Genomic DNA, 14,121 nt, shown 5'->3' with positions numbered 1-14,121 from the left:
TTTTTACTCACAATTCAGAAATATTTGCTTTCAAGTTTTTGTTTTCAAATGCAACTGTATTTATGTATAACATTAGTTAATTTCTGCCCACAGATTTAATTTTATCAACCCTAAATAATACGTAGATATCGGAATTTAAATTATCTGTGTTTCTGATTGTTTTTCAATTTCTCTGTTGGTATAATTGAATAATGAATTACCAGAACTCAATATTTACATCACATACACTTAACATACATCAAAACCTCTATTGGAATTCTTGTTCAAATGCTCTTTTCATGAACCTTTTCTTCATTTTATGGTTTCTTCTCACCAAAAGCCAATACATACTAATATTTTTCAGATATATTAATTTCCAATTCTAAAAGGAGTGGCAGGAATATAATGAATGATTGGTTACTTCTGATTCACTAGAAGATAACTCAGAATTTTGCACATAAAACGTGTGTGTTGGTTATCAAATTAAGCTCAAAATTTTTTAAATATGACAGCTATTTATTCTACATGAAATAGAAATTTTTTTTTCCTTGCTTACAACTGATGTTAAGTGTTATTAATTTTAATAATTTAATTATACACTTATAAAATAAAAGTATAAATCATTTGGTGCATGCTCTTGATTATTATTATTTTTTTAATTTAACTTTTTATATACATTTAGTCAAACTTTGCTGTTGGGCGGCTTCCAAACAACTGCCGTCGAGTTTATATGCTAGATTTTGGTTTAGCACGTCAGTATGTGACAGCTAATGGTGATGTTAGACCTCCAAGAGCAGCTGCTGGTTTTAGGGGGACTGTTCGTTATGCTTCAGTAAATGCTCATAAAAATAAGGTAATTTGTATAATTTCTTAGTTTTTCAAGTGGCTTTCCATAATTTGTTTATCTATGAAACAGTTATAAATTTGGTTTAGGCTCTTATAAAAGAAGGCCTAAATATTTGTTGCCATATGTTTTAACAATATTTTTGTCAGATATAAACATATGGTGCAAAAGACCATTCTGTAATGTTAATTAAAATTCTGGACAGATCCGTCAATAATATTAATATGCATTTGTAATTTGGAAACATTATGAAAGTATAGGTATATAGACAAATACTTTCATTATGGTAAAATCAATGGTGTCAAACAGTTGCTGTTGTTGCTAATGAGACTGGGGAAGGCTGGTTCTATTCCAAATGGAAGGCTGTTTTTCCCCCATTTTGCTGCCACTGATTAATATCAACATGATTTAAAAGTTAAAAATGCATATTAAATTCCTTTAAATTTTGTTTAATAAATTTTAAATTTTGTTTAACAGTGAACAGAAATGCCACAAACTCGATTTCTGTTCTGTCTCCTCCCCCCCCCCCCTCCCACTTTTGTCAATCTCCTGTACTGAAAATTCTGTATTATGAGAGTAACTCCACTGTTGGTTGTTTGACTTCTGAACACATTCATTCTAAGGGGTTATAAAATAATATTAAAGTTTCTTAATAAACCTTACAGTCCTGGATCTTTTACATGGGGCCTAAACCCAAGGAAGCTTGTAGGTTGTGCATCAGTAATTTAACTGAATTTCCAAGTATGAGGAAAGCATGAATTTCTGTATCCTGTTTCCATTCTCTAATGTACGATGGCTGAAAATCATACTGAAATGCAGAACTGAATTTTCTTTACACAATGCTGTTTTCTGGAGAAATCAGAGAAAGGAAATTTAGGAAACAATTAAATTGCCTAGCTGGATGTTTTAGGACCTCAGTGATGAAATAATAAAACATAAAATACTCAAAATAATTATAACAAGGTGACTTTTATTTTATTAAAACCATTTTAGTTGCATATATTTTTCTGATCCTTTTTAAGTCTTAGGACTGAAAATTTAAAATGAATCTGCATATATTTTGGAATTTGTTGGCAACGTTGGAACTCTGCCATTTTAATTCCAAACGTCATGATAGTATATAGTATGCAGCAGAAAATTTTGATTGTAAGAGTATTGGATGTATGCATCCAGATATACTAAAAGAGATGGCATATGAGTGTATCAAATGATTAGTAATATTGGTGATATCTCATTATGCTCTGGAATGGTATCCTTGCCCTGGTGAAGTGCTGGTTTTTTCCCAGTCTAAGGACCAGTCTAACCTTGACGAATGAAATTCTAAAGGGATCATATTAAGAGTGGATTTGTGAAATGAATGTCTTTCATGACCAATATGGTTACTACATAACAAATTCATAAAACATTTGCATGTAAAAAGCAACTTGGACACTATATCTAGACTTCAGTAAATCTTTTGGTCTGGTTTCCAAATGGCAGTATCCATTTAAATTGGAAAAAATTGGAATTACAGAGAAGATACTTAGGTGGATCAGGTGTTGGCTTGAGAACTAGAGGCAGAGGAGTAATAAACAGGCATTTTATATTAGCATTAGCCATATAGTTCAAGGAAGCCATAGGCTTTTGCTGTAGTAGCCAAAAAAAAATACAAAAATAAAATAAAATAAAAGCAGATTTCAGAGTTTCAAAAGCATTTTTTAGAGTAGTGTAGTAAGTATGTATATACAATTTTCATATGCGATGCTCCCTACAATATATACAGTGAACCCCCGTTTTACAATATTAATCCATTCCAGAGACACCATCATATCATGAAAATATTGTAATGTGAACCCAATAATACATTGTTTTTTGGTAATTCGTTCCAAGACCTTGGAAGTTGAAATTTTCACTATATAACTAAACTATTTATCTCTCTAAAAGGTGATTTTTATAATGGAAATTGTTCACATTGATTAAAAAAATTAACTAAAACTAAAAGATGCAAAAACAAAACATGTGGCCAACACATTTACAAACTCTGCTATTTGGCTGAGAGAAAGGACCACGAGATCTGGTCGGAGACAGTCAAAGCCCATCCCATCATAAAGTGAAATAAGTAGGCACTGGTTAACATGATCACTGGTTAGTGGAACATCTGCTTTAATTTCAAAAACCAATTCAAATCATTAAAATGCACTACACTTTTCATCGTTATCATATAAGAATATAAGGTTATAAGAATCAATTTTGAATGCCTTTGTGATATTTTTCAGAAACACATTCTGGAGGTCACTACCATAAAACAATAAAAACAGTTTGCAGTTTATTGGGCTTCTCTGTTAGTGCAATCTATTTTAAACAGGTAGTAAACTCGATCTTATTGGATGTGCGACTTTTTAAGCTTCGTAAACTTGTTACTCCGTATCTCACTTGCACGTATCGTGTTAGTTGCAATTTGTGTGTGTGCCGTGTTCTTTGTTATTCATTGCTTATCTTTTTTTACTGTTTAAAATTTTACAATCCAAAGGGGGGGAAAATGTCAGTGAACAGAAATATCAGTTAGCTAGTATGCACATATTACAATATTAATTAATCTATGTATGTAAGTGTATATTTATTTTTATTTTGCTAACCTGTAGAAAATATTCTTCTGATTTTCACGCATCATTTAATTTTGTTAATTGGTAATGTAATCAAGTGTAATAAAAACTTTTAAAACAAAACTTTTTTGTAGCCTGTGGATAATATTCCTCCTATTTTTTCTTATTAGAATGACCATTTAATAGAATTAAAATTCAGTTCACAAACTTGATCACAATGACTGGCACTTACCACATATTGTATAGTGAATGGTATTTTATTATGGAGAGTCTGTCGTAAAGTGATTTGATCATACAGTGAACCAAATGTAAAGTTAGGAGCCACTGTATTTGTTTTGAAGATCATCCCAGATAATGTTTGTTTTCATACGAACTGGCTAGATGTTTCAAGTTGAAAATAGCTTTGGAAATTGGAAGAGAAGATTGCACCTTTTAGCATTATTTTTCCAGTTTTGGCTTACAAAAGGCAAAATATAATAAGTTATTATTAATTCTGATTTAGAAGTGAATGAATTTGAATCACAATATAGAAAGAATGTAATGGATATTAGTTCATGGGGAAAAAAGTAACAAGGGGCTTTTTAATTAATTAATTTTTTTTCATGATTTTTTTCACAACTTTTTGTCACGTGTTTTGTTATTATTTTAATTTATTTTATTTATTTATTTTTGACAGTAATTTCAGTCGAAGTCAGTCAAGTCAAAATCAGAACAAATTAATGTTTAAAAGCTTTATGTGCAAAGTTTTAATTTTTACAAAACTTAAATTTCTTAAAGAAGCTTATTCTACAGAGTTTCACTGCCATGGAAATTCACTAGCTATACTCATATGTTCCAAGAACTTACCATCATAATGCATTTCAGGAACTCACTACCAAAAGGGTTAATGCAGATGAGGGTGTTTATGGGATGTTGTCAAAGTTTGCTGAGGATTTTAAGTTTGGGAAGATGGAATTTTGACCAGTTACAAATATGGTTGCAGAAATAGCAGCTGAGGTTTAGCACTTCATGCGTAAGGTTTTCCACTTGGGTAACAGAAACACAGTAAGAAATTGTAGACTGAGGAGAGTAGGTTGTAAAAGTGGTTCAAGACAAAAAATGATATGGAATTTACAAGACAATCAGATGTGAATTTTACTATGTGGCATAAGCAGGCAACCAGGAAGGCATGTGGTATTCTCTAAATTATTTTTCGGATCTTTGCAAGTTTATAGAGAAGGTTTCATTAATATGAGACAATCTGCACATGGAATGTTGTATAGGTTTGGAAGCCAGCATTGTCATTCAAATATATATAAAAGACAAGCTTATTGAGGGTCTGAAGAAGGTCCTTTGTAAGGTCACTTTATAAGGTACACTAATTGGTGTTCTTGTGGTGTAGAAAATGACTACAGAGTTTGTTGACTAGATCACTTAGGGGAGACTTGACTGAGGTGTATAAGGCTCTGAATAGGATATGTAAAATGAATAAGGAGGTATTTTTTCACTGATAGGATACAAGGAGGCACAAATACAGTGTAAAATTGTAGGGAGCAACAGAAAGCTGGATCTCAGCCAATGAGCAACAGAAAGCCAATGAGCAACAGAAAGCCAATGAGCAACAGAAAGCCAATGAGCTACAATTGCCTTTGGGCAATTGTAGCTCATTGGAATAAGTTAATAAACAGGTTGCCTTTTTAGCCAGTAGACCAATAAAAAGCCAGTAGACCATACTAATAAATACTTAAGTATTTATTAGTATGCTAATTTCATGATTATTTGAAGGTTGGAAGGGTGTTCAATGACCACAACCAGGTTACCCTCCTTCAAGTATTTTGACCACTATTGTTGTACAAATTTGGTTGGAAAAATAGCAACTGAGGTTTAACACTTCAGGAACAGAAACTCACAAATGAATTGTAGAATGACAAGGAGAGTAAAAAAAAAAAAAAATCTTTGTAGGCTGATTTGAATGTTGTGGGATCTGAAAACCTCAGAATAACTCAGGAGGAAACTGTACTCCCCCCCCCCCCCGATATTAGTTAATTACAACTTCAGTTGAAGACTGGGAAGAGTAGGTTTTAAAGGCAGTTCAAGGCGCACACACACACACGAATATAAATTTACCATGCAGTGTGCACATGGTATTCTCTCAATAAGTATTAGACGTGACAAATTGATGCTTCCTTGCTTCAAATAAACAAGGAAGCATCATCCAAAAAAAAAAAAAAAAAACACAACATGAACAGACATGCTACATACTTATTCTCTAACAATTTATTTTTCAATTTAAATTGTCTCCTTATGTTTGCTGTCTAAGAAAGACTTAGGATGCTATTAGCATTTAGCTTCCTCAATCTATTCTCAGGTGCCTTGTTTCCAAATGCTACAATTTGCCAGTGAGGTCTTTCTTGGTAAGAGTACACTTTTGTGTCACTGTCTAACCTTGTTGCTCTGCTCTGCACCTGTTCCCACTTATCCATATCCTTTCTAAAATGAGGTTTCCAGATCAGTGTGCAGTACTCAAGATGTGGCCTGATTACTGCTTGATACAACAGCATAATCAAGATGTGGCCTGATTACTGCTTGATACAACAGCATAATCATCTCCTTGTAACTGTTGGTTGGGGAGCTGAAAAATGCACAAAGAAGCTTAAATTTTAACAAATTATCCAAAATGATGCTTGACATTTCGCACAATTCCTCATATCAGTGCCGAGTATAAGAAAATATTCAGCCAGGTGAGGGTAAGGTCACTCTTTCTGGTTAAGCTCTGGAAATTTTCGTAAGAGCCAAGTCTTCAGCAGTACTCTTTGATTCATCATTTCTGAAGAAGGTAAATTTTGCAGTATTTTTCTTGAATTTTGATGTCCAACAAACATAATCACTGTTACTGCTTTGGATAAAAGGATGGTTGAGTAGAAAAGATAGAGAGTGGTTATCAGTGGACACTGCTGTTTATGGACTAATGTTATTAGTGGAGTTCCCCATGGTTCAGTGCTGGGCCCATTGTAGTTTTCCCTATTTATTAATGATGATGATGAAGGTGTACAGGCTCATTGTCTAAGTCTGCAGATGATGCAAAGTTGGTAGAGTGGTTAATGACAGTAATCAAGGTGTGCAACTACAATAGTATCTGTAAAAATTAGCAGATGGACTGAGAAATAGCAATTGAAGTTTAACATTGACAAATGCAATGCGCTGCATATGGGTATAGCAGTAATCTCAGATTAATGTACTAATTGTATGGTAGCAAACTCAGGGCAGTGGAAAATGGAAAGGACCTGGGGGTAATTGTGCAGAAAGGCTGCCAGAACAGCTTATGGAGGTTTGTCAGTAATATACAAGAATTCTGATAGCAGGAATAAGATGGTGATTATCGCATTGGTTAGGCAACAGCTTGAGTACTGCATACAGATCTGGAGGCCTCATTTTAGGGAAGATATCGATCTGCTTAAATGGGTGCAGACAAGGGCAGTGAGATTGGTGAGTAAAGCAAAAGGATGCCCTTACTAAGAAAGGCTTTAGTTCTGCAAATTGACGCATCTGGAGGCTAGGCACCAGTGAGGTGATCTGATTGAGGTGTTTAAGGCTTCAAATGGACTGAGTAATCTCAATGCTGATAGCAATTTTTCCTATTGCTCTGTCTACACACATGAGGTGCATGTAAATTCAAATTGAGGAAGGATGGTTGCAGGACAGATGTGCAGAAGTTTGCCTTAAGCCAGCAGGTGGTTAATTGTTGGAACAAATTTCCATCTGTTGAAAGTTTGAATTTATTCAAACTTTCAACAGATGGAATTCAAAAAGGATGAACTAGAGAACTAGAGGGGATGGAGAGATGTGGGTTTTTTTTTATTTATAGCTGATGCTGTATAAGCTTGCTTTCTTGTACCATTTGCCACTACTAATACTAATCTACAATTCAAACAGATATCCAAAGACAGAAAAATCCTAAGTAAGGTAATGTTTGTAAGCATACTATATACTGGTTAGCAATCCTGTACTTATTTTTAATATAAAATGTGCATTTTTTCATTTTAATATTTTTTCTGCTGGCTTTTCCAATGACCTTTTTTGACCCAGGGTTGAATTTAGATTGGAAAGGGCAGAGACTTTTTTTTTTTTTTTTTTTTTGGGCTTTCTTCTCACTGTGACTGAATTAGTCATCTTCCAGTGAAGGTTGCTTGGCAAAAAATATCTGGTTTTACTTTTGTCAGATTCGAAGAAAAGTTCTAAAGGTAGGGTTTCGGATTTTTAATTCATCCAAGTGGATTAAAAATCTGATGCTGTATATTTGTGTAAGGAAGCAGGGAACATGTTAATTTGTAGTGCTGTGGTGGGGAGAAAAACTTGCTTTTTCCCAAAAGCTTTTTTTTTTTCTTTGCTTGTTTTGGCAAAAAAAAAACATCTGTTTACAGTGAACTCAAATTTTCAAAAATCAAAAGTTGGTAGCTATGCTGGCAGTGTCCAATCCAGATATCAATACTACACCATTGCATTTAATATAGGAAGCCTTGGATCACATTAAAACTCACCATTATTATTGGTATATGATATGTAATGGCTGCTTAAGTGTATTGTAGGCTTTGTTATTGATGAAGTAGTGGGCCGACCGGGCTAGCCGAGTGGGTAAAGTACCTGCCTGGCAACCCAAAGGTCGCGGGTTCGATTCCCGCCTCGGGCTTGGATCAAAGTACTGCAAAAACCTTGGGAGGTGCAATATGGCCACAGAAGCCAATGCGCCAACAACTACCAAATCAAAAAAAAAAAAAAAAAAAAATTGATGAAGTATAGTCATTAGTCAGCCTCAGCATTCTCTTCCAAATATCACACTGTCATTTGCTTTTGCTGGATCAAGCCAAGTAACAGTATGGCCTGTGGTGCATCCAAATCTGCAGCTCCCCCAAATGATTGTTGCTTCTCAGTTCCTTATGCAGTTTACGGACAAATGATCCATGAGAGATTCAACCTGTGGTAGGGGTCTTTGATAATGACACTCAATCAGTGGCAGTCCTGTCTGCTTGGGGTCTGAGGAGAGAAAGTTCTTGCATAGGACATGGTTAACAGATATTTTCTGTTGTGAACTGATGGCTCTTATATGCGAATATTGCAGTCATGATCATTTCTCATATTTTAATTCATTGTTTTCTTTTTATTCACATGAAACATTTGCATTTTAACCCTTTTAACAGACTTGCTTAGTCACTTACACTCATTTTATGTTATGGAGACAATATGTCTGCCGGACATATTGTCTCCATAACATAAATGCCAGACAATATGTCTGGCATTTTTAAATTCCTACAGTCAGTTTTGTGTGTGCAGTGAAACCTGCACACAAATTGATTGTAGAAATATACAGTCAACACTATATAATTTCTCATTCCCCCTGGGGGGAATGAGAAAAACGGTCATTATATCAGAAGAATGTAATAACGATCATTCATAAAATCAGTAACAAAACAAGTAAATGCTGAACATTTACTGTAATTCTACTAATACAATATAGTATAATCTGGTTTATAATATGTACTACAGTATTAAACAAGAAAATTATGATTATAAATTTTGCATTGATTGGCATTGGTTACAGTTAAATTGTAAATTTCACTACATAGGCTACATACCTATCAAGACCTAATGAGAGTTATTTCATACTTTAATATAATCTGTCAAAATATGCTGTTTCATGGCAGAGCATGTTTTAAAAGAGAATTATAAAGGTGTGTGATAGCAGTTATTTCACTTTCACAGTTAGACTGCACTTGAAAATATCGACGTATAAGTTCTAATCCTTGATGAGCATCTTTAACTGAAACTTCTTGTTCAACCACAGTAGATTTCTCATCTTCATCACTACAAATTTCAGTAGATTCCATTACATCTGCAACGAGTTCCATTCATTGTTGTATATCCTGAACAATTGAAACATTCAGTGTTCGCATCCACTTCTGCCTAATCTTTGAAGCTTAAGTTTTTCTGTAAGTTTAAGTGATGACACACACACACACACACATGCGCGCCGCAAATATTTCTTCCCTATTATCGAACTGTTCTTTGCAATTAATAGAGGGAGAAGCATGCGAAACTTCACACATTGCATCATTCAAGGTGGCAAATCCAGCAGTTGGTGATCACTCTTTCGTCAACTTCATCCCATGCTGAAACAGATAAATACATTGCCTGCAGAATGCCGATTTCATACCGAATTTTTATTTTCGAGACTAGCATAGTTTTGTCTTATAGCATTCTTTGGTAGTTTTTTTTAAAACACTGGATTACAACTTGATCAAATGGCTCGAGAAATGATATCGTATTTGCTGGTAGGTACTCGACATTGATTGCATGTAGATCATTTACTTTACAATGAGAGGCACGGCTATCAACAACAGCAAAATTTTTCTCTTCTCATCAGTGATCTAAATCTCTGATCTTTGTAGATTTTGATGTCATCCATGCCTTTTGGTTTGCCTGATACATAGGCTGTAATGTCTGCAAACCTTTAAAGGCTTCTGCACTCTCCCAATGATTAAAAGAGGAAACTTCTCTGTGGCAGACATGTTTACTGCTAGAAGAACGTTAATCTGTTTTTTTTTTAATGTAACGGTAATGTAAGTGTTTCATTTGGTAGCAGTCTAAAAAAGAGTGGAGTTTCATCAGCGTTGAAGATGTCATTGTGATCATATGTCAGCAAAACATTTTTAAATGATTTTCTTTCCACTCCTTTGTGCCGTCAATGTCCATGGCTGCACTTTCACCATACACTTTTGAAAGACAGGCCATGATGAATCTTAAATTTCTGGAACCATCCATCTTAACTTTTAAATTCTTCAATATCCATTCGATGCACAAACGATTGAGCCTTAGCTTTTAAAAGATTACCATCTACAGGAATGTTTTTTGCATGCAACATCATTAGCCATTTCAAACCTACCTTTTCAAGATCGAGATACTTTGCCTTTTTTGACTGAATAAAAAATTACAGGGTTCGTTCAATCAGTAATGCCTCTTTGGCCATAAAAGTATAAATACAAAGGGGATTTATTTGGAGAAATCTGCAGCAGCAGATTTCTCCAAACTTTCAATCTTTTTCCGATCTTTCAGAATAGTGAACAGAGTACTCTTATGATTGCCGAACTGTTTAGCAATGTCAATCTTAGAACACGCACCATTATCTACAGTTTGCAAAATCCTAATTTTATCTGCGATTGGCAAAGTTATCTGCTTTCTTGGAGCCATACTAATAAACATACGCTCTGACCAATGCAATTAACTTCTAGCCAATGTTCATTTCATTGCTGCACTGCGAGAAAAGAGAATGGGAAATCTTAACAAATGATATCTGAAGGTCAGGCTGCAAGATTGTCAATTACATCAAAATTTATTTGAAGTATTCTGTCATTTTTAAATGCAAATATTGTAATAAAAAAGTAAAAATTAAAATTAAGAGGCAGAAATATGTAGAAAAATCCTTTTATTTTCATTGTTATTATACAGAATGTAAAATAGCATTAGACATGAAAGATTTCCACGTAGGACCAACCACATAGGACAGTATAACATGTTGGGACATTAAAAAGATGGTCACTATAAAGAGTTTCGACTGTATATGCTGTAGAGTTTGGTAACTAGGAGGGGACCTAACCTTGGAGGGCACCTGATTGTGGTCTTCAGAGCTCAGAAGTGTGATGAAAAATTAAGCCAAAATTTTTACTGTTATAAATGATTCCAGAACTATTGAACATAAATTGTGGGGGAAGAGGTTTAGTAATTTTTTAGTTGCTGTGTTGTTAATTTACTGGAGCAAGTTACCTCCATGGATAGTTTAGGCTAACAGCTTGGAGAAATTCTGAGGTCATCTGGATAGCTACCTATGTGAGAATGAAAGCAGTTTATTTTATTTCATTTATTTTTGGGCTGATGCATTAAAAAGCCTAGAATATCCTTGCTTCCTATGGCTAAAACTGATACTGAAACATTAAAACTGTCTAGTAATGGCCATGAAAACTGCAATTTGCCATTCACAGATCACGAACTTCAACTCTTTCTCTCATGTGCGTACACACACACACATACACACACACACACACACTGTTTTTCACTTTCCATTAGAGAGAGTAGCCACTTGAGACATGAGATATTGATGAAATATACACTTTGTTCTGGAAAATAACTTGTAACATGTTTGGCGTTATAACTCATGTGCAAGAAGATATGCAAAATTTAATTCCAGCCCCAGTCGTCTGTATATACTATATGATATATGTCAGAAGTATTTAAAAGGGTGCAGTGGTTTGCCAAACACCAGAACTGGTTGCCTTCCATTGTGGCGAGTCAGACTAAATACAAAGGGGATTTGGATGGTTTCCTTTATTTAGGGAATGGGAATGATATTGGATATTCAGGATTTATTTATTGATTTTTATTCCAATGACACTGCAATCATTCTAGTGACTGAATAAAAAATTACAGGATTCGTTCAATCAGTAATGCCTCTTTGGCCATAAAAGTATAAAAACAACAGATATAAAGTTGAAATTTATAATTTATTAAACAAACACTGGGAACAGGTATTCATTATTCTGTGTATTTGCCTTGTTTATCAATGCATTTTTGCCATCATTCTTTTCATTTCACTCTGGTAATAAGACAGGTTTTTTTATTTGTTTTTTTTAATATGAAAATGCCAAACACGAAAGGCATTAGAACCTATAGTACTATAGAATGAGGAAGAGAAAGTAAGTCATGGAGTTGAACAGTGAATGGATATTGATTGGTGGTAGAACGTGTTTGGATTTGTTTGGAAGAGAGAGTATAGGGGAATTACAAATGCCAATTCAGAAGAACAGTGCCCATAGGAGTATCTATAGAAAAGGCATGCTGCAGAAACTGATTGTCTATGAGACAGAGAGTGAGTGACTTTGTAAGAGACAGATCATTAATTAACCTTACTGCCCTCTTTTGAATGGAGTGTAGAATCCAGAGAGATTTTTGGGGCACAACCCCCAGAAATGTAGTAATTGAGATTTGTACAGCATGAGTAGTTATGTAGAAGAAAAATAATGCTGACAGTGAAAAAGAAAACCATGTTTTTTAGATGCAGAGGAAGCAATGCGATGTGCTTATTCCAAGCAAGATTAGAAGTTGTGGTAATCCCTAATAGTGATATGTGATCTTGTCTTCTTTTTTTTTTTATGAAAACCCTAAACACAAGAGGTATTAGAACCTATAGTACTTAGTACCGTGCATGGGTTGGAGGTTGAGAAGATGAAAGAAGATATTTGTTGACATTAGACTTCCTATGTCAAGAAATCTAAATGGCACTGACTATAAGCATATGAGCTTCTTTTTAAGATATAAGACAGGCCTGAACTTTGGAGAGGTTCAAGTTAACCAGGTTTTCTCTGCACACTGAAGAATTACCTGAAGATTGGCATTTAAGAATGTAATGCAGGATATTTGAGAAGCTGAAGTGTAGGACAAGGTTTTTTAAACTGTATTATGGAAAGTAGTGTGCTTTTGTCAGCAAAAACTATCGATAGGATTTCTATTCAGTGGAAGAAGGTCATTAATATAGAAGAGTGGAGAAAGAACTGAACCTTGGAGAATCAGCATTGTTGGAGAAGTTAAAAGAGAGCCATCTACCACCATTCTCAGTGAGCAGTCAGAAAATCAGATACCCAATTGCAAAAAAAAAAAAGTCAACAATCCATAAGATGGGAGTGGATCTGCTTGTTTAGATCTTTATGCCCAAACACATTCAAAGGCATTAGAAATATTTTATTATTTTTTTTTTTATGTGAACCCCAAACACGAGAGGTATTAGAACCTATAGTACTTAGTACCGTGCTTGGGTTGGAGGTTGAGAAGACGAAAGAAAATATTTGTTGACATTGGACTTGAACTTCTGTAGATTGTAATTTTCAGGAAATATGTATGAAGGAAGGTTGTCCAGAAAACGGCAGTTGAATGAATAAATGAGGAAGATGAAAAGTTGGTTCTGTGGGTTTGAAGTTGGACAGTAAATGGATGTTGGCTGGTGGCGGCATGTGTTCGGACTATTTTGAAAGAGAGAGTGGGAATTATAGAAGCCAAAAATTCAGAAGAACAGTGCCCATGGAAGTATCTGTAGAAGAGACATGCAGCAGAAACAGTACATCTATGAGACAGCAAGTGGAGAGACTCTGTTAGAGATGAATCATTAATTAACCTAACTGCCCTCTTCTGAATGGAATCAAGGAGCCTGAAAGAGGTTTTGGGGGCACAACCCCAGATGTGGGAACAATATTCCATGGCAGGGCGGATTTGCGATTTATACAGGGTGAGCAGCTGTTTGGAAGAAAAGTAACGCCGAGAGTGAAAGAGAAAACCAAGTTTTTTAGATGCAGAGGAAGCAATATTTGTAATGTGCTTGTGCCAAGAGAGATTAGAAGTCAGGGTAATCCCCAAAACAGATATATCATTTTGCCTAGAAATCAGAGTGTCACTGAAGATAAGCTTAGGAGCAGAAGAATCCTTTTTGCGAGATATAACACAAGACTGAGTTTTAGAAGGGTTGAAATCAACTAAGTTGTCTTTGCCCCACTGGAGAATTACGTGAAGATCGGCATTTAAGGAATTGGTAGCAGATTTTCGTGAAGTTGAAGCTGATTGAGCAGGACAAGTTTCTCAAAATGGAAAGTGGAATGCAATGTGCTATCATCGGCAAAACTATGGATAGGATTTCCAGTCAAT

At 34.8% G+C, this 14,121-nt stretch overlaps 1 protein-coding gene across 1 annotated transcript in view; it reads left to right on the top strand.

Annotated features, from left to right (window-relative positions):
* The window catches only part of LOC150088348 (tau-tubulin kinase homolog Asator-like), a 439,131-nt gene that overhangs the window by 255,119 nt on the left and 169,891 nt on the right, over window positions 1-14,121 (top strand). Inside the window, exon 5 of the mRNA XM_090369460.1 lies at window positions 662-832. Within this exon, the coding sequence (XP_090225586.1) occupies window positions 662-832 (171 nt within the window). The remainder of the gene's footprint in view (window positions 1-661; window positions 833-14,121) is intronic.

The sequence above is a fragment of the Mastigoproctus giganteus genome, chromosome 3 (assembly GCF_048544385.1).
Source record: "Mastigoproctus giganteus isolate SK-2022 chromosome 3, ASM4854438v1, whole genome shotgun sequence".
Lineage (NCBI taxonomy): Eukaryota > Metazoa > Arthropoda > Arachnida > Uropygi > Thelyphonidae > Mastigoproctus > Mastigoproctus giganteus.
The sequence above is the reverse complement of the archived record's forward strand: the minus strand, read 5'-3'. Positions and strand labels throughout refer to the sequence as shown.